The sequence below is a fragment of the Triturus cristatus genome, chromosome 3_1, assembly GCF_964204655.1.
Source record: "Triturus cristatus chromosome 3_1, aTriCri1.1, whole genome shotgun sequence".
Classification (NCBI taxonomy): domain Eukaryota; kingdom Metazoa; phylum Chordata; class Amphibia; order Caudata; family Salamandridae; genus Triturus; species Triturus cristatus.
Window position 1 is genome coordinate 642,907,110 of NC_140583.1, and position 23,130 is coordinate 642,930,239.

A 23,130-nucleotide genomic window follows, 5' to 3' on the forward strand; every position below is an offset into this window, starting at 1 on the left:
CATCCTCCCCGTTCTGCGAACTGATATCTAGGGTTAAGGTCATCCGTTTCAGGGCCCTAGATTCATGGCACCAGTGTCGGTTTCTTGCATGGCTCTGCGTTCCTGGCGCAGAAAGCTATGTACAAGAACTGACGTCAGCGCGCGAGGGCGTCGTCTAAGTACTCCAACGACGTCATCCCGGTGATCACGACACTGACGACGGACGCGGAGCCGCAGACGACGGCTAGCGACGTGCAAGGGTATTGCTGACGAAAATCTTTCCGGATCCAGCGACGCCTGGGGATATTCTAAGGTAAGGAATCTAACTAACTAATGTTTCTTACAGATATATCGTTACCGAAGGTAAGTAACTTGTTCATTAGACACTCACATGACAAACGTGTAGCAGATACAGACAATATCAATATGTAGTGTTCAGCCTTTGTGTGAGTTGATTGTAAAAGCTCAAATGTCTCCATTCTGCTCCTCATAGTTTCGGAGAATGAAGATCCCAAAGGTGAGGATAGTCTTTCACAGCTGGAATGTCGAGATTCAAGGAGTGTAAAACCTGTCTCAAGTATTCTTCACCTCAGGGATCCTGTCAGCAAGACAAATATCATCCCAGTCAGCAGTGGTAAGTTGCCATCCTTTTATAAATTAATTATATCCAGCATGGTCTGTAATTTTACAGTGCGTCTTTAATTATTGTATTGGAGTTGAGTGTGATTTCACGTGGTAAAAAAAACTATATCTTGCATCATAAAACGGAAACCTGATACATAACTTGTTTCTGATGGGGGACCTTAAATGGATCTTCATGTTCATAACTTGCTGATCACTATAGCCTATCAGAGCTTTTCGCCTTGTCAAGGGAAAATCCTTGTAACAATTAAACCTCAAGGCTGACCTTTTGGCAGAGCTTATTATAGATTATCCTTGAAAGAGGTACCTCCCTTACGGTTCAACAAAATATAGAATATTAACTCACAAATAATAGACCGCAAAGCTTCCTTTCTTACATGATCCAAGACTGTGGGACAATATCTATCCTGCACCTCTAAACTTCCTCATCCCAACTATCCTTCAGGAAATATCTAATGACTCATGTCTTTATCATTTTCCTACCACCCAAGGACTTCCAGGTACTTCTGTGAACCCCCTATTCTCACCTGCCCTATACTGATAAGACTTCTTTTCCAGCGATATAAATGCACCTGCATTCACAGTGTGACTGGCATGCAGTTGATGTATTCTTGTTGCTACGTACAGTGAGCGCTCTGCTGCGCATAGAGGCCTGGTCCATACTGTGCAAATTTGTCTTGTAAAAGTAAAAATAAATCAACAACAGGACAGTGAAAATCGAAACGCCTGCCCATTTTTATAGTCCCAGCCCTAGTTCAAGATCCCTTTCAACTGTTGGAGAGGAGATAATGACTTGTATTCTGCCTGGATATTGTGGCTGAGAGATCCCATTCTCTCATTATTTATTTTGATTGAAACCCATCTAATATTTCCAAGTGGACTAAATCAGGTTGACCTCTGTCTGCAGGGTTTGTGTTTTTTTGCTTCACTCTTTTGGTCTTGTCTATCGGGGATTGAAGGTCTCTTTCTCAATCTTTTTCTAGAACTTAGGAGTCTTTCAGGTGCTGCTTTCTCTGTGTTTGCATTGACCATTTGTCTTATCAAATGGTAAATGATTTCCTGTACAGCCCAGCCTGTTTTTCACTGCCTGTTATCTTGGGCCACACGACTACTAACGTTTCACCTGGGAATTTTGTTTTTTTTATGTTGAGTCCACAGGAACACTTGGAAAGGGCTCTCCTAACCCCCCAGCTGAGGTTTCAGGACTGTCCCATGTGGTTTCCCTCTTGGGTGCAGAATCAGTTTTTCGACTCCTGGACTTAAAATAGGTGATTTGTCTGGGGCCTAGCTCTCAGTCAAATTAAAGACCTATTTTTTTAAGTTTAATTCTGATAAAGTTTGTCACAGCCATAAGGTTGACCCATTTACCTTCTCATGCAGCTCAAAGCTGATGACTGAAATAATATATAGCATGTTTGCAGTCGCTCTGACCCATCCTGTAGTTTGCAACCACACCACTTTTCAGCAGGAAATCCTGGCTCTTAAAGCCTCTTCCCTGTACCGTACTAAATGCACGATTTCTGAATCACTATCCTCTTCTTGCTTATACAGCACTCTGCTGTTACTGAAGTTTAAAATCGAACATTACACACTCATTTTTTTCTCTAAAATGTTGACATGTTTTATTTTAATAAAGGTTGCTAATTAGTACATTGAAATAACTTTCAGGATGTTGCAGCCTTTGACACTACAACAGCTGCCCGATAGCACTATGCTAGTAGAGACAAATAATTGCATGTGAACTCCGTTGATCTACACTCTTGATCTTAAAGTGTTCTTTGGGACAAGACTCTAAGAATGCAGTCAGGAGTATTATCTACACCAGTGCATCCCAAACCTTTTAAAACCTCAACCCATTTTTTATAGGAGGACAAACTTTTGTGACCCACCTAGCTTTAATGGACATGAAGTGGGTAAAGAATCATGTGGCAGCGCACTGTCATTTACAAACAGCACATTTTCTATTCAAATAACCACTACATTTGCATAGACATAAAGTCTTGCTGATAAAACTGTTGTGTTATGTTATGTGCACTATCACCCGCAAGGATATCCTGGCGTTGAGCAGGTGCGAGTCTAGACACACCTAGGGCTAGTAGGACTACTTGAAGAGCCAGTTCTTCAATTTCTTGTAGAATTCAAGAAGTGGGGAGGAGGCTCTTATGTGTAGCGGCAGGTTGTCCAATGCTTTAGGAGTGATATAGAAGAAGGATCAACTGCCAGATCTGGCTTTCTATATGTGTGGGATTTGTGCAAGGCAGTGTCTGGAAGGTTATGAAAATATTGCTCACTAATGTTAATGTGTGGAAATAGATTTTCAGTGAATATTTATTACTTGTGCATCACTGAGTAAAGTGGCTTGATTTGTTTTTTACCTTTTAAAATCTTTACTTCCATCGCACTTCAAAATTGCCAAAAAAAAATACTTCATTTTTGTTTTCCTAACTGCTGATTTTGTAATGTTCATTTACAGGAATTTATATTTTATGTTTTGCAAAAAAATGGCATAATACAGCCTTTCCTTTCACACTCTGTGTACCACAGCAAGATTGTCACATTAGTCGCTTTACTTTTCTTTTCCTGTCTGCAAAGTGAGAGGAGTTGTAAACACCAATCCACGTGTTAAAAAACTTAAGCATCAATTTACAGAAGACATAGCCTGACATTTGACCTCTGTCTTTGAAGCTCAGAAAATGTGACTTGATAATTAAAGAATTTAAAGCCTTACTTGGACTTTCATGACCCGCCAGTGGGGGACAAATGCCCTCACTGTATCCTACCTATGCATGAGTTATAGATAAAGCAGAGAGCATCTATTTCATACATTTATCCTTTAAGTGAGAAGAAACTGTTTGTGCTTTCTTCACAGGGAATTTGGCTAAGCCACCCTTTGCTCTGGAACGTGATGGCATCAGTGGTGGAGCACAAGATCTGCAGAGCCCTGGATTGAGGAAAAGGCATAAGAGTGCAGTGGATCCTAGAGCAGAAAATCAACTAATCCAGGGATGTCGGAACCGAAACTTGAGTGGAGGAGTCCTGACCGGGCAGCTCGTTAATGGGCTTGACCAGGAAGTTGGCTGTAGAGGCATGGTAGAAAACTTGGGTGCAGATGCAAGAATACTTACAAGTGCTTTCCAGAAAACTATAAGGCCGAACAGCCTTAACTTAAGAAAGCCATCATCAAGGTCAAAAAGAATCAATGTGGAGAAAGATTCGAGTGATGAAGATGCACCACTTGAGGGAAATCAAAGTTCTGCAGATAAAATGGACTCCCCAGCGATCTTCGATCTAGAGGACCTGGACAATGAGCCTGACATGGTGAAACCAGTTAAGCCAAGAGACCTTCGGGTCAGTGGCCCAGAGTGTAGTGACAGCAGTAATTTTCCTGCCAAACCAGTCAAGAAAATGGACGTTGAGGCTGGCTTTGATCCACTTTCCCTGCTAGCCGCTGAGTCTGTGCAGCAGAAAGATGATGACGAAGATGAAGAAGATCAAAGCATTCTCACTCCCTCAGCTAGACGTGATTTGGCAGAAGAGATTGAGATGTACATGAACAATATGAGTAGTCCCCTAAACAGTCGTACCCCAAGCATGGATTTACAGAAATGCTATGATGACAAAGTAACTTCAACCTGCAGCAAAAGTCCAACTGTAGTGCACCCCAGTCGACGATCCAGCCTGCCTCCAAACTCCTCCCGGCCTGCAATCATCCCCAGATCCAAGACCTATCACTTGAAAAAGGACGAGAAGCGAAGGGATCGGCTCTGGTCTTCCCCATCATATTCCTCAAGTAGTCCCAGGAGACAACAGTCTGTGGACATCAGTGGGCCAGTAGCAGTCATGTCCCCAACATCTTTTAACTTGGACAACCTACTCACACCTACATTTGATGTGCTGAAGAGCAGTATGTTTTCTGCTGGTAAAGGTGTTGCCGAAAAGGCAAGCAAATGGTATTCAAAGATCTCAATGTACGCAGGTCCTGTGAAGGTAAGCTCTATGTCACACACTTGGCTCTTGAATTTTTTTTCTTGCACTGGTTAAGTAGATCACAGGATACCCCTCACATATCCTTGAAATGTAGTTAAGCGCTAGAACAGTCGAGTGAAGATAGTCTATGAGATGTAGAGATACTCGTACTTATCCATGTCCTCTATAATTAATGGCCCACAAAGCATGTCGAGTCTGTCCTTAAAAAGGAAGTACTCAGCAGAACTCTATGTAGTCAGCTTGTCAGATCTTATAAGAGGCAGCAAAATAATTAATTTTATATTTGATTTTTTGGCGAGTACCCCGTACCGCTGTCATAAAAAATGTCCGATGATTCATTTTACTTGTTGGTAAGGTATAGAAATGTACTTGAAAAACACAAGAGGGATTCATTCTACGGGAACACCTCAGTGTGTTAAGTGGATGGCACTGTACCATGTTACATAGTAGCAGTAGTTAAACAGCATATTCTTACATGTGACATGCATAGCTTTCTCTCATATAATCCCACATTCTCCCATCGTTACTGAGCTTGATATGCTAACTAAAATGAAATCTCATTGTTGCACCACGGGGACATGCCAGAATGTCACCTTATATTTGATTGTCATTCAGTTACTTTTTACGTTCTCTTTCCGTTTTAGGAGAGTGAGACATCTATTAGCCACAAAACTTGCCATCTGTTAACAAATTCCCCCTTTTCACTGTTGAGATTTTTTCATAGACTAATCATCCAACTTTTTTCAAAGAATTCCTACTGAAAACATTGCTCATTATTTCCCACAGGATGTCAATGATTTTTCAGTCACCCTTACCTTTCCTATCTTATGTGCATGGAGTATATGGAGTAAAGTTCTGTTTTTTCTTTCCTGCCTGTTTGATAATTCCACTTGATCTTCACGTGGGAGGTGCCTGCTTTTCTTCATTGTTTTTTAACAGTTGATTTCTTTGAGTGTATTTGTTATTAAAAAGGCTGTGATTTTCTGAAAATAATTTCTTTCATTGTGGTACAACTGCCGCTGTTCACTACATGAAAGCTGTCTGTTTTAACCAGATGCAATTTTCGCAATATAGGCTATGGGGACTCTTTCTGATATGTCCTAATAGCTTGCATTTACATTTGTAAGCTTTTCGTTATTCAAATGACCAATTCTGACACTGGGTTAACAGTATCTGTCAATGATTCTTACCACATTTCTCTAACACTACCATTTTGCCTCTGATTTTTAACGGTCAGGGTCTTTCCCCTATGCTGAAAACCATCCTCAAAAAGCATGTTTCAAGTCCTTCATTTGCATTTGTTTAGCGAAAAACAAACATGAAGACCTGTAGCCGCTTTAGAGGTGCTCTAAGAGAATGTAAGCCTACAGAAATAAACAAAAACACCATGAAGGACTGATCATTGTTCTTAGGCCTTACTATCCCAATAACCCCTCACAGCTCACTTTTTCACCTTAGAAGTCCCGAAAACCTCTTACTTCAAGAAGTCTGCGCAGCATTTGTGCGGGTCCGCAAAAATATAGGGACATTGATCTTCAGGCCCACAGTCAATGCACCAGGGCGTAGGCAATAAGATCTGGTGTTCTTCACAGTTGTAGAACACAACAAAACCAGCAGGGATAACAAGAGTTCACCATGTTATCTGCTTATTTTGTTAATCATTAGGATCAGAATGCAGATCGGGCCAGTCTGTCTTCGTGTGGAGCACAGGAGGCAGAATCCACATCATTGACAGATGAAGATGCCTGCAATGACTTTGAAGAAACCTCTTCTCCTCTGGAAAGCCGTGCACCTTCCATGACCAAGGGGCTGGGGCTGAGCAGAAGCAGCCTTGAGAGCACTGCATCCCAGGACGCGTCTTCCAAACAGTTTTATCACTGCGGTAAGGAGCAGTACTTTATGAAACTGGTAAACCAGACTGTCTCCTCAACTAAGAAGATTATATTAGAGGTTTTTTGTTCTTGCTTAGTTTTAATTGCCACAACATGAATGGCAGCTTAATTGCTATTAATTAAATAGCCTGGCTTAGCTGTGATTCATTGTCCCCTAAACAATCCATACATCTGTTTTAGTTTACATCTCACAGCTGCCATTTTCCAGCCCTCTGGCAAGTCACCAGTAACTTCTCAGATATGTGTATTAGTGGCTCTGTTTGTACATCAACTGCATCTCGAAGTACTGTATCATGTATTGGGATTAGCTGATTTATAGCATTTATGCAACACAAAGAACCTATTACAACTGCTGTTGCTGCAACAAGGTGACATCTAATGTTAGGCATATAATCATGTGTATGATCCAATGGGAAACCTAATGTAAAGCATGGCAAGCATTGCATGGGCATACGCTTCTCTTGGCCTTTTGCAATTGCAACCAGACACTGAACGCAGTCGTAAAGGAGAACCCTAAAAGTAATTTCAAGACAGCTTAGAAAAGACATAAATACAATCTTGTGGTACTGTTCATGAATGAGCAGCAGTTGTATTATGTGCTGCAGGGCATTTATAGATTGTCAAAGTCCTCTGGTGCAGAGGGAAAGAGGACGATGTCTTAGGAAACCATGTTGTCGGTCTGCACTGGGATAGAATAGCATATCATGCATAGCTCTAGGAATCACAGCATTGCCATTTCACTCATGCCAGTATTACATTACACATTGCATGTTCATTTCGAACCTTTGAATGCCCCACGATAGCTCTGCAAATAGACTGTATTTTGTGTTTGATCAGATGCTCTCTACAGGCAGTGTGTAACACAACAGTAACACATGTGCCTGCTTGCTGAAGGAGTGTGCATCACATCCTGAAATGGTTGTCTAGAAAGCATCTCAAGATTATATTTTGTTTGCATGTAAACTTTGCTTTTTCAGCTTCACTTAGCAGACTTGGGCATCTACTTTCCATAAAATCTTGAAAGTTTGCTTATTTGTCAGTCTAGACTCCCTTTTCTATCAGCCTCCATTTCCTATTAGAAAATGCCTCTGTATTATGCAAAGAATATTTGAGTAGCTCAGTTATACCATTTGTAAGGTCCCTTGCAGTTTTGGAGTTTGGCGTCTTTTCTGGTTCTGCAATTTCCATTGATTGAAATAATGGTGGTCTGTGCACAATGTTTGCTTGTTTTGGTGTAGTTTAGCAATGAACCATGTGGGCCAGCGGCTGGCTAGGGCTAGACTAATAAATATAATAATTTTTCATATTGGATAGAATTAGCCTAGGCATTGCCATCAGTCTGTGTAGTACATTGTGAGTATACCGAGACACTTTGCCGTTTGTGTGTATTAATGTGTGTGTTATTGTGGAGGTAGTACTATGGCACAAACCTACCCGCAGACCAGCGACTGTGAGCTCTAAATACGCATCATTGTCCTTTACAAGGAGGTAAGTGATGTAGGTTCCTGTTGTATTGGGGTAGTGCTCCTTGAAAATAGAGAAGTTTTCATCATCATTATGAATTGAAGGCGGGGCGGGTGTTGTAATGTAATGGGATGTTCCATATTCTGGGTGTGTAGATGGAGCAAGCTACCCTTTTCAGTATTTTTTCTTCTTCTCTTCTTCAATTTCTTTGTCTATAGTGTAGTAACGTCCTTGCTCCTACTTGGGCACTGACTACCTCCAGTGGTTTTTCTATTCTATTGTACTATTATATGGATGTCTTTATTTAGAAAAAGAAGATTTCACTTTTTTTGCTTTATCTCTCCATTGGATTTTGGTGAGGGTAGACCCATCTGGCTTTTTCTCCTTTCCTGTATACCTTCCAACACAAAGTTGTCTTCATCAGATTCTGATGAGCAGCTATGGACAGCTGCACCGGCAGCCACCTCAATCTCCCAAGGAATCCTTGGTGTTGCATTGATGTGAACTATGTCCTTGTTCAAGGACATAGTTCACATCACTCCAACGTTGACAAGAGCCATGCTCTGGTGGATACAGACATCAAATCTATCCAAGGGTCTATCATTTCTGGCCCATATCCCTGAGTATGTCATAATGACAGATGTGTCACACAAAGGCTGAGATGCTTATCTGGACCCAACGATCAGCATAAAATGGGATTCCAAGAAGGCAAAGTCTTACATAAATCTGCTGGAGCTGAAAGCCATTGCTTTGGCGTTAAGATCTTTTCCTCCCCAAGATAGCACACTTATATTTACTCATTCGTACAGACAATACCACCAGAATGTTTTACAGAAACAAGCAGGGAGGAACACACTCACCAGCGCAATTGTTTTAAGCCCAGGAGATATGGAACTGGGTGCTGCAACATCATATAACACTCAGAGTAGAACATGTACCAGGTGTATCAGACATTCTCGCAAACTCATTAAGCAGAACCACAATCACCTGCCACGAGTGGGAGCTCAACCAACACACTCTGGACAACCTATTCCATCATTCAGGCAAACCAAATTTAGACCTGTTTGCGACATAGGAGAACAAAAAGTGCCAATTCTTCGCAAGTTGGTGTTACCAGAAGGGATCGTGAGGAAATGCGTTTTCGATGAGATGATCAGGAATCAATGCTTACGCTTTTCCTGATCCCATTGATCCCAAGGTTTCTCATGAAAAGGAAGAGAGTCATGCAGAGTCCTCCTTATTGCTCCAAGGTGGCCCAGACAGTTTTGGTCCACGGAGCTCCTGTTCCTGTCCGATCAACCTCCTGTTCAGCTCAAACCAATACCAACACTGCTGACGATGAGCCCGGGGCAGGTCTGTCATCCCAACCCAACATCGCTACACTTAAGGGCCTGGCTCCTGAGTTCAATAGGTTTGCCATGCTAGATATTCCTGTAGACTGCAGAGAAAGGCTTGCGAAAGCAAAGGCAGAGACCACTAACAAAACTTACAAATACAAATGGAAGCACTTTTGCATCTGGTGTGCAAAACAAAAAATTCATCCTGTCTCATCCTCACCCGAGCAGATTCTCCTGTATTTACTCCATTTAGCAAAATCCGGATTTTAATCCACTCTTCCTTCAGAGTGCAATCTGTCAGCAATTTCCCATGATTTAGGTGTTCTTGTGACGCACCGTCATTGTTGTCCAGCAGAATCATAAAACAATTCCTAGAAGGTCTATTCAGCCCAGCCATCGTGGCTCCTGTATGTGGTTCTAGGCCAACTCGCAAAAGCTCCATTCGAGCCAATTCACAAAGCGGAATTGCAGTACATCACTTGGAAAACGACACTTCTCCTAGCTCTCACATCTACCAAGAGTGTTGGTGACATTCAAGCATGTACCATGAAAGAGCCTTTTCTTCAATTCAAATTATACAGGGTAATTCTTCGAACCAATCCCATATTCATCCCAAAGGTCTCTTCGAACTTCTACTTAAATGAATCAGTAGCGCTATGCACATTCTTCCCAAATCCACAAACTGTTGCAGAGAAGTCATTACATTACCCCAGTATTGGAACTTTCATAGATTCTCATGCTTTGTATCATTCCCCGTCGTCGGAATGGGAGCCTCGGTAACAAAAATATATATATATATACATATGTATAACCATAGAAACAAAAGAGAAAAATAGGCCTAGGCCTCATCTCATTTTGTAGTATATCACCCTCTTTGTGTAAAAGAGCCCAAACTTTTGCCAGGACCAATCAGCACAGCCTCACCCTCTGGAACCTTCCTGAGAGAGCTCAGAGCCTCAGATTTTTCTACCGCACGTTGTGCTAGGGAGTCTCCACTGAGCTCTGCTCAGTTTTTCTCAGAATTTCACTTTTGGTTATCTTTATTGCCATCTTTTGTGACAGAATGTCAGAAAAGGAGAAGAAAGCTTTATTCAGATCTTGTGCTTCTTGTGGGAAGAAGAGACTGTTTGTGGAAGACAAGCATGAAAACTGCATATACTGCCTGTACCCGGAACACAAGGCCACAGACTGTAAAATTTGTCGGACCTTCTCGACCAAGACCTTGAGAGACAGAGAGGGGCGCTTGCTGACGTGGCTGCAGAAGCTAAAGACCAGGACGGAGGTCCTCTCTTCGGATGAGGAGGAATCTATCTCTGGTACCTCCTCCAGGAGATCTAAGAAGAGGGGTAGGTCATCTCCCTCCACTTCTGTGGAGCCCCCTCTCAAAGTCCCTCTCAAAGCCCCTCACGGGATCTCTGACAGGTCTGAGGAGGCTGGTCCCATAAAATCTCCTCACGGCAGTGTAAAGGAGAGGCAGGGACGGGCTGCTGCTGTGGACATAGCCCTTAAGGACAAGAAGGAGGTTGCAACATCTTCCCCTCCGTCCCAGAAGGAGAAATCTGTGAAAAAACATGCTGCAGAAACTCCTCAGTCAATTCCAGTGAAGAAACCGCGTCCGTCGACGCAGGCTAAAGCAGGTACGTCGACGACGATCTCCTCAGTTAAGACTGTTTCCATGGGGTCGTCGACGAGACCGTCGACGATATCTACTTCATCGTCTACGATGGCTGCTTTCTCGTCTTCGGCGGTGTCGACGACGAAGACCACGTCGACGATGATGACGACGACGACGACGAGTTCGTCGATGTTGCTGACTACAAGTTCGTCGACGAGACCGTCGACGGGTGCTCCGCCGACGATGAAACATGCTCCGTCGACGAAGAAGAAAGCTCCGTCGACGACCGCTCTGTCGACGACGATTACAGAACTGTCGACGGCCTCATCGTCGACGACGATTCTAGCCCCGTCGACGACAGTTACCCTTCAGTCGACGATGTCGTCGTCGAGTTCGTCGACGCTGGGAAACCCTTTGCCATCGACTCCGTCGACGACGAAAAATTCAGAATTTGCCAACCAAAGATTAAAGATTACGCCGGACATGACTTCTCCTAGGCGGGTCACGCCTTTGCCACCATCCATGCTTCTCGAGGACTCGGAGGAGGATGAAGAGGATGGGCAGTATGGGGACGCATACAGCCCTTCAGACCTGAATGTCAAAGAGCAGGACACAGATACGGAGGAGTTTTATGGTCCAGAGGTGCAGGAGGGGCGGCAAAGCTTGACACAGGAAGTACACCCCCGCTCTCTGAGGCAGGACTTGATTGCCTTGCCAGTGGCTTTAGTGTCGGATTTGCAACAGATGCTGCAAGACTATAAATCTCGTTTTCCGACATTGCCGGATCGCACTCCGGTGCGTCCTTCTACATCGGTAGTGCCACATGACAGGGCAATGGACTTGCCACCTCTGCCAAGGGACATACCTCGTACCACTTCACCGGTGGTGCCCTTAGTGGTTCCCCAACCTTCAGGTACGGAACCTGCTGATCGAGACGCACAAGATGCGGATACGGACGAGGACGACGAGGGACAGGTGATCCCTCTTACAGATCCAGGGGATCCTGATGGGGACCCTGATGATACGCAGGATCCGGATGCTGTGGGCCGAGAGACAAATATATCGCCTCCAGCAGACATTGGTGGTTTCCATAATTTGATGGAACGGGCATCCAAGAGGTTTGGTTTCCCCCTTACGGTGGAGCAGTCCGACTGCTTCCTATATGACTTTAAAGCTCAGTATAAAAAGTCAGTCAGATCAATTCCCATAATAGAACATGTCTGGGATGAGGGAATTAAGACGATGCAAAATCCGGCGACAGTCATTCCGGTTCTTCCCCGGCTGGAGAAGAAATACAAGGCCCCTGAAGGCAGTCCTGCGTGTCTTCTAGGACAACCTAAGCCGGATTCCGTTATTTCACAAGCCGCACAAAGTAAGTCAAAAAATCCGTCCACTCCATTAACCACGCCTCCAGATAAAGAAGGCAGAAGACTGGACAATGTGGGTAAAAGATTCTCCACCATGGCCAGCTTGTTGGTGCGTGCAGCTAATTCTCTGGCTATTCTGGGCAGATACGACCGCCAGATGTGGTGTGATATGGAGCCATTCCTGGACCAGCTACCAGACTCCAGTCAAGAGGAAGCCAGACAGGTTCTGATGGAGGGAGAAAGATGCTCTTCGGAAGTCATTGACTGTGCGATGGACATTGCTTCCACTGCTTTCAGGGCTTTGGCAGGGTCAGCGGTCTTGCGCCGTCAAGGCTGGTTGAAGGCGACCTGGTTTCGCCAGGAGGTCCAGAATAAGATCTTGGACCTCCCCTTTGACGGGGAGATGCTTTTTGGTAAGCATGTGGATGACGCCCTCCAAAGCATTAAAAAGGACACCGACACAGCTAAGTCTTTAGGATCTTTGAACTATCGCAAAGTGCCATTCAGAGGGGCACGTGGTCGGGGGTTTTCTAATTACAGAGGAAACCAACGTCAATATTCCACACAATCAGGACAGTCCTATAAAGGTCAATACTCCAGCCAGCGCCAAGGACAGTCGGCGTCTTTCTCTCGACAGTCCCAGAGAGGACGTCAGAATCGTCAGGGACGAGACAACGCCAAGAGGCAATAGCGGCCTCCTGGCTCTGGCTCTGGCTACTGTTCCTCCCCTACCACAAACACCGGTCGGGGGCAGGATATCTTTTTGTCTGGACAGCTGGGTGCGTTTAACATCAGACCGGTTGGTCTTGAATATCGTTCAGAGTGGCTATACGTTGGAGTTCCAAGATCTTCCTCCAACAAGAGCTCCAGAAGCCCGTGCATCGAAACATCTCCGACTATTACATCTCGAAGCCCACCAGCTTTTCATCAAGGGGGCGATAGAGCCCGTGCCGCTTTCACAAAGGGGCAGGGGGTTTTATTCCAGGTTCTTCCTGGTTCGGAAGACGGAGGATACATGGCGTCCTATACTAGACCTCAGGGAGCTCAACACCTATCTCATCAAACTCTCTTTCAGGATAGTCACTCTCCAGGATATTCTACGACTACTCAATCCGGGAGATTTTTTGGCATCCCTGGATTTAGAGGATGCATACTTTCATGTTCCGATCCACCCAGCTCACAGGCAATATCTACGCTTCACAGTAGGCAAGAGCCATTTCCAGTTCAAGGTGCTCCCGTTTGGCCTTCGGTCGGCACCCCGCATTTTCACGAAGATGCTGGCACCAGTCGCTGCTTTTCTAAGGAAGCAGTCCTTGGAAGTGTTCCCGTACTTGGACGACTGGCTCGTCAAGGCTCCGTCGTTCAGGGCAACGTCTCAGGCTGTGTCAACTTGCATACGATTGTTCGCCCATTTGGGTCTTCAGCTCAATGTGTCCAAGTCGGAACTGATACCCTCCAGGTCACGGAAGTTCCTTGGGGCTATTCTGGACACAAAACGATGCACGGCTCGTCCGTCAGGGCAAACTGACCACTTCCGCTCGTCAGATGCTGCACAAGAAACATGTATCGGTTCGACAGTACAAGTCCTTGCTCAGATCAATCTCATCCTGCATACCTTTGATACCGCATTGCAGGCTTCATATGCGTCCTCTACAGGAGGAGTTGGACAAACAATGGCGCCAGGCAGAAGGATCGTTCAACGACAGAGTGTGGATAACGCCTGCCATGCGCAAAGCCTGCGAATGGTGGCTGGTGAAGGAGAACATCGCAGGAGGATTAACGTTCCGGATCCCTCCTTCTCCTATGGTGGTGACCACGGATGCTTCCCTAGAAGGATGGGGAGCTGTCCTCCAGGAGCTTCAGGTCAGCGGTCACTGGAGTCCAGCAGACAGACTACACCACATCAATCTTTTGGAGCTGAGGGCCATTCACTTAGCCTTGCTGGCGTTCCTTCCCAGACTTCAGAATCGTGCAGTGCTGGTCCGGACAGACAACACGACGGCCATGCACTATATCAACAAGCAAGGGGGAACAAGGTCGCGGACGCTGTCCAAAGAAGCTCAGATGATCTGGGATTTTGCGATCTCTCACAAGATCACTCTGCAAGCCGAGCACCTAGCAGGGTGTCTCAACATCACAGCGGATGCCCTAAGTCGGCAGACGGAAGGGACACACGAGTGGGAGTTGGATCAGGCCACGCTGGAGGCAGTGTTCAAGAGATGGGGTACTCCGACCATAGACCTCTTTGCGACCCCGGAGAACGCCAAGTGCCGGTTTTACGCAAGCAAGGTTCCCCAGCGAGGGTCTCTGGGGAATGCCCTTTCGATTGCTTGGTTCGGCGCATTTTGCTACGCCTTTCCTCCGATTCCCCTCATTCCTCGAGTTCTCAGGAAGGTCAGGGCGGAACCATGCAAGATGATTCTCATTGCTCCAGCATGGGCGCGGCAGTTCTGGTACACGGAACTCCTGCTTCTCTCCCAGGATCGCCCGATTCGCTTGCCACTGATTCCATCTCTGTTGTCGCGGGATCAGGGGCAGGTGCTCCATCCGGATCCGGAGTCACTTCACTTGTCAGCGTGGCTCCTGAACACAGAGAATTCCGCCATCTGAATCTGTCTAAGGAGTGCAGGGATGTTTTATCTCAGGCGCGGGCACCAAGCACTAATAAGACCTACAGTGCAAAATGGAAGAGATTTTGTCTGTGGTGCCAGAGGAATAAACTCCATCCTTACAAATCCCTGCCACATCAGGTTTTGCCTTACATCCTGTCTCTGGCTAAATCAGGTCTGGCGCACTCTTCGATCAAGGTACATCTGGCTGCCATATCCCGCTTTCGACGGAAGACATCGGGGCCATCTCTATGGTCCGCAAGGATTGTTAAGTAGTTCCTTAAGGGGTTATTTCGGATGTATCCTCCGGTCCGACCACCCCCTCCTATATGGCAGCTTAACCTAGTACTGGCTCAACTGATGAAAGCGCCCTTTGAGCCTATTCACAAAGCAGACTTGAAGTTCCTATCTTGGAAACTAGCCCTTCTCTTGGCATTAACTTCGGCTAGGAGGGTTAGTGAACTCCAGGCTCTCTCTATAGTGGAGCCTTTTCTGCAGTTCAAGAGGGATGTGATGATTTTGAGAACCAACCCAAAATTCATCCCGAAGGTGCTTTCGGAGTTTCATTTGAATGAACCCTTAATTTTGAACTCCTTTTTTCCGCGTCCTTCCACACAAGCGGAGCGAACATTGCATTCTTTGGATGTCCAAAGATGCCTGAAATTCTATCTCGAGCGCACACGCTCTTTCAGAAAGTCTACTCAGCTATTTATTGCCTACAGTGCACCACGGAAGGGGTTGCCGCTCGCCAAGAGTGGCATTTCCCGCTGGATCTCCAGTGCAATTCAGTACTGTCATCAGGCTGCGGGCAAACCTTTGGATAAAAGGGCCCGGGCGCATTCTACGAGAGCGATGGCGTCTTCAGCGGCTCTCTTTGCTGGAGTGGCGATCAAGGACATTTGCAGGGCAGCAACGTGGAGCAGTGTACACACCTTCACGAAGCACTACTGCCTGGAATCGGTGGGACGAGCTGACGCTGCTGTTGGTCAAGCAGTCCTCCGGAATCTTTTTCAATGAGAGGTGAGCTTTCCCTACAATCCCTCCATCCTGGTAAGCACATTTGTTTTTAGTAATGGTTGTTTATCATGTACACTGAGATGATTTTGTAAAGCCATGTATTTTCCGAAATGTGCTTGTCGTGATCTACTGCTTGCTATTCTGATACAAAGCATGAGAATCTATGAAAGTTCCAATACTGGGGTAAGAAAACAAGTTACTTACCTGTAACTTTGGTTCCCCAGTATTGGTAACTTTCATAGATTCTCATGCGCCCACCCACCTCCCCTGGGAAAGCTCTGACGGTGTACTGAGGTAGTGGCTGTTGGCACAACGGCTACGAAAATCTGAGGCTCTGAGCTCTCTCAGGAAGGTTCCAGAGGGTGAGGCTGTGCTGATTGGTCCTGGCAAAAGTTTGGGCTCTTTTACACAAAGAGGGTGATATACTACAAAATGAGATGAGGCCTAGGCCTATTTTTCTCTTTTGTTTCTATGGTTATACATATGTATATATATATATTTTTGTTACCGAGGCTCCCATTCCGACGACGGGGAATGATACAAAGCATGAGAATCTATGAAAGTTACCAATACTGGGGAACCAAAGTTACAGGTAAGTAACTTGTTTTCTTCTTTGGACCTCAAGAGATATCTCAAGTTCTTTTTGCACTGAACCCATCATATTCGCAAAGGGGATCATTATCGTAACATACAGAACCCTCAGACAAGATCGTCCAGTTTCTAAATAGACCATTGCCAGATGGACAGCATCCATCATTCACTCTGTTTGCTGGTGTGCCCATCCAACACATCTGCAGGGCAGCAACATGGTACAGCAGCCACACCTTCACAACACATTATTGCCTTGAGGAGGGTGACAAGGCTGATGCATCTGTTGGACAAGCAGTATTGCGACACCTATTCCAATAAGGTATGCCTCTCATACCTTTATTTCCCACCGTCCAATATATATATATATATATATATATATATATATTGGACGAATTATGTACTGGTGATGAAAAATATATAGTATTTTCGAGTGAGTAGAAAGTACGATCTAAATTGTATGTTTAGTCTTTTCACTATGTTTATGTTAAAGTGAACCGGAACTAGATCGTGTAAACCGGATATAATACTGCTCACGTAACCTGCACATTGTAACTCAGTCGAAAAAGGCGCGAATGCCGAAACGTGTCCTGGTGTTACTGCTGTAATCTCGACAGAATGCAATAAAGACTCGCATCGAGAAACCTTGCTGTGTGCGGTCCTCCTTCATTCTTTGAAGAGAAGTTTCTGGAGCTTTATATATATATATATATATATATATATATATATATATATATATATATATATATATATATATATATATATATATGATATATATGCATTTCTGGTTATTAAGTGTGATTTCCTGCTGACTATTCTGATTCAAGCATGTGAATCTATAACAGATCCAATACTGGATAAGAAAATTGGTTACTTACCTGTATCTGTAGTTTTCCAGTATTGGTATGTTTTATATATTCACATGCGACCCACTCTCCTCACCAGAGAGGCTTCACTTTTTGCTCTAAGACTAAAGTAGCACACTTGTGTTCGAAAATCTGAGAGACTCCGCCTCTCTTGGGAGTGTTCTGGGGGGTACTGTCGCCTGATTGGTTAAAGTTTATAGTTTGGTCCTTTTTCAGAAAGGACATAGGCTATAGAACGAATGGTTCAGTGCCATTAGTGCCTATTATAGTAACACACATTGCTTCATTGTGGTACTGTGGGACTCGCATTTCAATGACAGGGAATGATTCAAGCATGTGAACCTATAAAAGATACCAGTACTGGAGAACTACAGTTTCAGGTAAGTAACCAAATGTATTCTCTGTTAAGACCTCTGTTTCTAATGATGGGTGCTCATAATAAGGTTAGGAGAGAGACTACCCTCTCAGCTGAGCTCAGCTGAGACCTCGCTCTTGGCTGACAGGAGTGTGTAGTATGGTGTGGAGCGGGACTAGCCTCTCCGCTGAGACCCCTCTCTGGGATGACGAGTGGGCATTGTATAGTTTATGGATGGAATGGCTTCTCTGCTGAGACCCCTCTCTTGAATGACTGATGTTTATACTAGAGTGTGGGGAGTGACTGGCCTCTACACTGACTACTCATAACTCTCTCAGTAGTGGCAGGTATTCATAGTAGGGTGTGGGGATGGACTGTTGAGACCTCTTTCTTGGATGATGGGTGTGCATAGTAGGGTGTGAGAGGGGCTTATCAGTCTGCTCACACCTCTCCCCAGGAGGACAGATGTACAACTAGGATGTGGGGAGGAAATGACCTCTATGCTGAGAAGTCAGTCTTGGATGACCAGCAGAGACTAGGGTATGGAGAGAGACTGCTCTGTCAGCTCAGACCTCTCCCCAGAGTAACGTGTGTAGTAGTCTGTGGATAGAGACTGCTCTTTCTGCTCCTACCGCTCTTTTTGGTGACGAATGTGCATAGTAGGGAATACAAATGGAGTATCCTCTCTGATGAGAGCTATTTCTTGCTTGATCGGTGTGGATAGTTTTATGTGGGAACACACTCACCTCTCCTTCAGATCTTGCCTCATAGAGACAGGCATGCGTTGTAAGGTTTACACCGGGGCAGACCTCTCAGCTGAAACTTCTCTCCAGGGTAACAAGCATATATTGTAACGCCTGCAAAAGAACTGCCCTCGCTGCTATCACATCTCCACCAGCTGATAGTAGTGCATAGAAGAATATCAGCATGTACTGATCTCTGCCAAAACCTCTCTCTTGTATGAGAGGTCTTTGTACTAAGGACTGGCCTATCTGCTGAGACGAGACCTCACTATTGCCTGGTTGAGTATTCAAATATTTGGCTTCTCCATTAACAAGTTTCTGTAGAATAAAAAGATGTGTGAACAAATATATTTAAATCTATAACACCTATTAAGCAAACGAACCAGTAGTAAGGTTAAACTTTTTTATTACAAAAATTTATTTAGCAACATTACAAAACTACAACAATTACATTTACAATCTAGATCAACAACTATTAAGCAAACAAAGCAACCAACTTAACAAATTTATGTCTTCCTCACACTATGATGAGCAGCGTGGTGTAGTGATGCCACCTCAGCCTGGCAAAGAGTCTTTGGTATGGCAGTTTTTAGGTCTCGCGCCTAGCGTTGCACTGCGTAGCAGTGCTCGCGCAGCGCGATACATTTAGTAGATGAAAAACAGGGATTTGGAGCTGACCTAGGAATGGCACACGCACCAGCGTGTGCCTTTCCTTCTGTTGCACGTTATTGGCCTTTGCGTGCGTGCTTTTTTGAAAGCCAGAACGCAATAGTGTGAGAAGTTGGCCTGATGTATGATGTCACTAGTTATAGTGTACACCTTATATCAGTCCAAATACCCTCATGGTGATTTGTTGTAAAGTCAACCTTATAGACCAGCTATCCTAGTGGTAGCATGGACAAGAGCAGTCTTAGGCTAAACTCTGAATGGCATGTGAAGCCAGCTGTGATACCATATATAATCCCTTGAATACCAAATGAAAGGACACCACAACAGATATATATATAAAATAAAGTGTATTTATTCTAAGCAAACCCTCAGCACTCTTTATGAGATTAGAGGTAAGTACAACACAGTCTTATTAATGCATACAGTAAGTCACACAGGTAAGTAATACAGTTAGGCCCTAGGGGCCACGCAAACCATATACTAAGTAAGTGGTATAAGAACTGTCACGGAAATAGAGTAGGCCTAGGCCTAGGGAATCGCTGGGGCTACACTACACTAGCGTTAGTTAGGAAGTGGGAGGCCCACGGGATTCGTGTGCAGAGTGGAAACACTCACGCGTAATGCGTAAAAGTCAATAGCAATGTTACAGTTTAGAAATAGATAGATTTAGGACACTTCCGGAGTAGCTAGGAAGTTGAGACTTGAAAACTAGACACTAGGATAGTCACTATCCTGATGAGCACCGGAGTACCCAAGTTACCTAGCCCACAGGCTGCGGGTGCATAGGGGTGAAGATGCGTCGTTTTCGTCGTCGACTCCTATGGATGCCTGAAGAAAGATGCTGACAGGCAGTCAGGGGAGAGTGTCCGGTGGATCCCAAGGCTGGGATCAAGAAGAGAAGAAACCTGCAAGCAGAAGGGACAGAGTCAAGGTCACTAGCCAGTGACCACGTGGAACCAGGAAGGAACCAGGCGATGTCGTGAAGAGTTGCAGGTGAAGGTGAAGCTTGTCGCTGCAGCCAGGAGGACCAGGAAGCGTCGAGGACGACCAGGACCAGGAGGCGAGCTGTCCCACGAAGGCTCTTGCTGTCGGCGGCGTCGAAGTTGGACTAGGACTCACCAAGCCTTGGCAAGCGGAACCCACGAAGAACAAAGGACTTGCTTCTGGTGCAGACCAGGAAGGTCTGGGGTGCTTCTTCTTTGCAGAGAAGCGGGAGCCAGTCTGGAGGAGCCAAACCAGCGCAGAAGATTTCAGGGAGCGTCGTCACAAAGGCCACTAGCCAGCGGGCAAGCAACCGGACAGACGCGGCAAGCAGGAAAATGCTGAGGGGCCCCACGCAGGACTCGTGGAGTGTGGGGGGCTGATCTTCGGTGCAGATGGTGCTTGGGGTTGGGGCTTCTCAATCCCCGGTGCACAACTTCGAGGGTACCTCAGAAGCTGCGCTGTAAGTTACTAGCCACTTTTCCCAGGTAGCCGGTCCCACGTCGCTCGTCGCCTCCACGGATCTCAGCTCTGCTGCAGATGTGGATGAGGGTCGGAGAAGTCTGGAAGTCAAGGCTCTGGTCGGGCTCTGCAGTCGGTTCCTCGTAGAACGGTCGCAAAGCAAAGGGTAGTCTCTTGATGGTGCCTGTTTGCACAGGGTAGCCACTCCTTGGCTACAGGGGAGATTCTTCAGTCTTCTTCTTTCGTCGAATGTCGAAGGTCCAGAGTTTCTGTTCAGTTTTGCAGGTTCAGGATAATCTAAAGTCTTGAGGCCCAACTCCCACTCTTATACTAATCTGGGGGGCTGGGATACCTGCTAGGTCACGCCTTATGGGTGGGACCTGGGAGGGGGTGGTTACACCCACTTCCCTTTTTCCAGTTTCGCGCCAGAGCTGGGGCTGGAGTGCCCCAGCGCCGGTTTGAACTGGACTATGCAAGGAACACCTTGTGTGCCCCAGGCATGTCTCATTCCTTTCAGCCCACCCTGCCCCAATACACTAAAGGCTGTCTGGGGAGGTGCTAGCACCTCCCCAAGCAGGAAACCTATTGTCCAGGCCTCCCTGGCTGGGATCACTCCCAGCTGCAGGAGGTCAGACTTGTGTCTGTGGCAGCAGCATCCATTTTGTGATGCTGAGGCTTTGGTCAGAGGTTACACAGCAAAGTAGGATTTTAACATGTCTCTCCCTCTAGAAGGGAGGAATAATATCCTCATCACCAGAAATGGTATGGGGGTATTATTCCAAAGTGTTAGACACCTTACACGACATGTTTTGATACAGCCCAACCATAGTTACCATAACCGTTTAAGATTATAAGGCACTTTAAGAGTATATGGTAGGCTATATCATAGAACAGCTATAAGGACATGGTTCCGAAAGCTGCAGACAGGCTCAGCTCATGCTAGAGCACCATCTCACATGTTACCAAGCACTCTGCCTCCAGGATTGTTAAGGCCTGCCATAGGAGTGACTGATAGGTACACATGTGTCTATATATAAGGGCAGATATAGGCATACTATATCTAAGCAAGGGGTGATTACACGACCTTGCCCCAGCTGAGTGATCAGCCAGTTGTGTCTGATTGGAAGGCCAGACCAGGGGTGGCATAATACATGCTGCAGCCCCTGGGAGGCCTAGGGTACACCTATGCCCTGGGTACCTAGGGTACACTGTACAGGGTCCAATAAGGTGATCCTTACCAATTGGTTATGTACCTAGGGTACATGGAGTCCATTTTACAGAGAGAGCAGACAGCCTGAGACCCTGAATGGCAGGATCTCAGGCCAACTAAGTCGAAAAACCAGCTAGACACTAGGCAAAAAGTTGGGGGTAACCATAGTCAGATATCCACCTTCCTACAAATAGGCCAAAGCCGGGCGCATTGCTCTGCCCATGGCCTGTTGGTGTCTATTAAGCGCTTGGTGCGTGTAATCGACACCAATAGGCCATGTGGTTTAAATTATCGTGCCCAGACACGGGCGCGATAATTGATAGCACATGGCTCGCAGTGGGCTCGCGGGCTCTCGGTTTCTTTCCGGTGCACTAAGCGGGATCATCTGATGTGCTGCACAAGAGCGTGTTTGAGGTTTCCAATGAACGGATTGGTTTCCAGCCAGCAGAAGCTGGAGGCAACAATAACACAAACACACGAACTAAAATTCGGATCGTCACTTTAATTTTAGGTAAGACGTGTTCTGTCAGATTTGACTCCGTGCAAAATATTCTAATTATAGGTCTGTGTTGAAGTAACATTATGTGCACCAATGCAAATACAGAGCCGGCTAAGCGGCTTTGTTTAAGTAGTGTGCATGCGTTCTTCGAGTTTTGAATGGTGAAGGTGCTTGGGTTGTGACCTACCTTTCTTTTATTGTGGGAAATTTCATTGCATGAGGAGCTTTTAACTTTAATGAGATTTAGATTTGCAGCCAGCACCTACCTCCTACCTGCCCAGCAGCCCTTGGCCTCAGTCCTCGCCTCCGCCCCACCTTCCCATGCTGTAGCGCATACCTGCTCCTCTCCTCCCACTCCCTCTCTATATACTCCCTCCAGCAGCGTATACAATACCTTTCCTAGGCTGCACTTATCTCTCCCGTCGCTTCAGCCTAGTCTTCTTCTTCCCAAGCGGCCTTAAATTACCATAACTGCTCTCCCTAAAGATAAGAAAGTGCTTCGCCGGCCGAAAAGGCGAAAGGAGCCTTCAGAGCTCATCACACTCCGACGCATGGTTGCTCGCCAAAGTTTATTGGTGCAGTTAAGAACAAATTCCTAACCCCGTGAAAGCACGTTTGAGAACAGACAAACACTTGCGGTGTTGTGAGCCTCTTAACAGTCACCTGCTCACGAGTAATCCTACTATTTATAATGGGGTCCTGTTTTAACATGTGCCAAGGGATGCTACTTTGTGTCAGCTCTTTGTGTCTGCTTGTGCAGCATGTTTGTGAGCTGTGAATGTGTCGCGGAGGGTCTCCGTGCTTCTAACATCCATTGCTACCCCCCACCACCACTGTCCTGGCCTCAC

At 45.7% G+C, this 23,130-nt stretch overlaps 1 protein-coding gene across 1 annotated transcript in view; it reads left to right on the plus strand.

The window, feature by feature from the left end:
- Positions 1–23,130, plus strand: part of DENND4A (DENN domain containing 4A) — an 811,018-nt gene that overhangs the window by 641,829 nt on the left and 146,059 nt on the right. Inside the window, exons 27-29 of the mRNA XM_085644632.1 lie at positions 473–613; positions 3,491–4,608; positions 6,274–6,490. Of these exons, the coding sequence (XP_085500758.1) occupies positions 473–613; positions 3,491–4,608; positions 6,274–6,490 (1,476 nt within the window). The remainder of the gene's footprint in view (positions 1–472; positions 614–3,490; positions 4,609–6,273; positions 6,491–23,130) is intronic.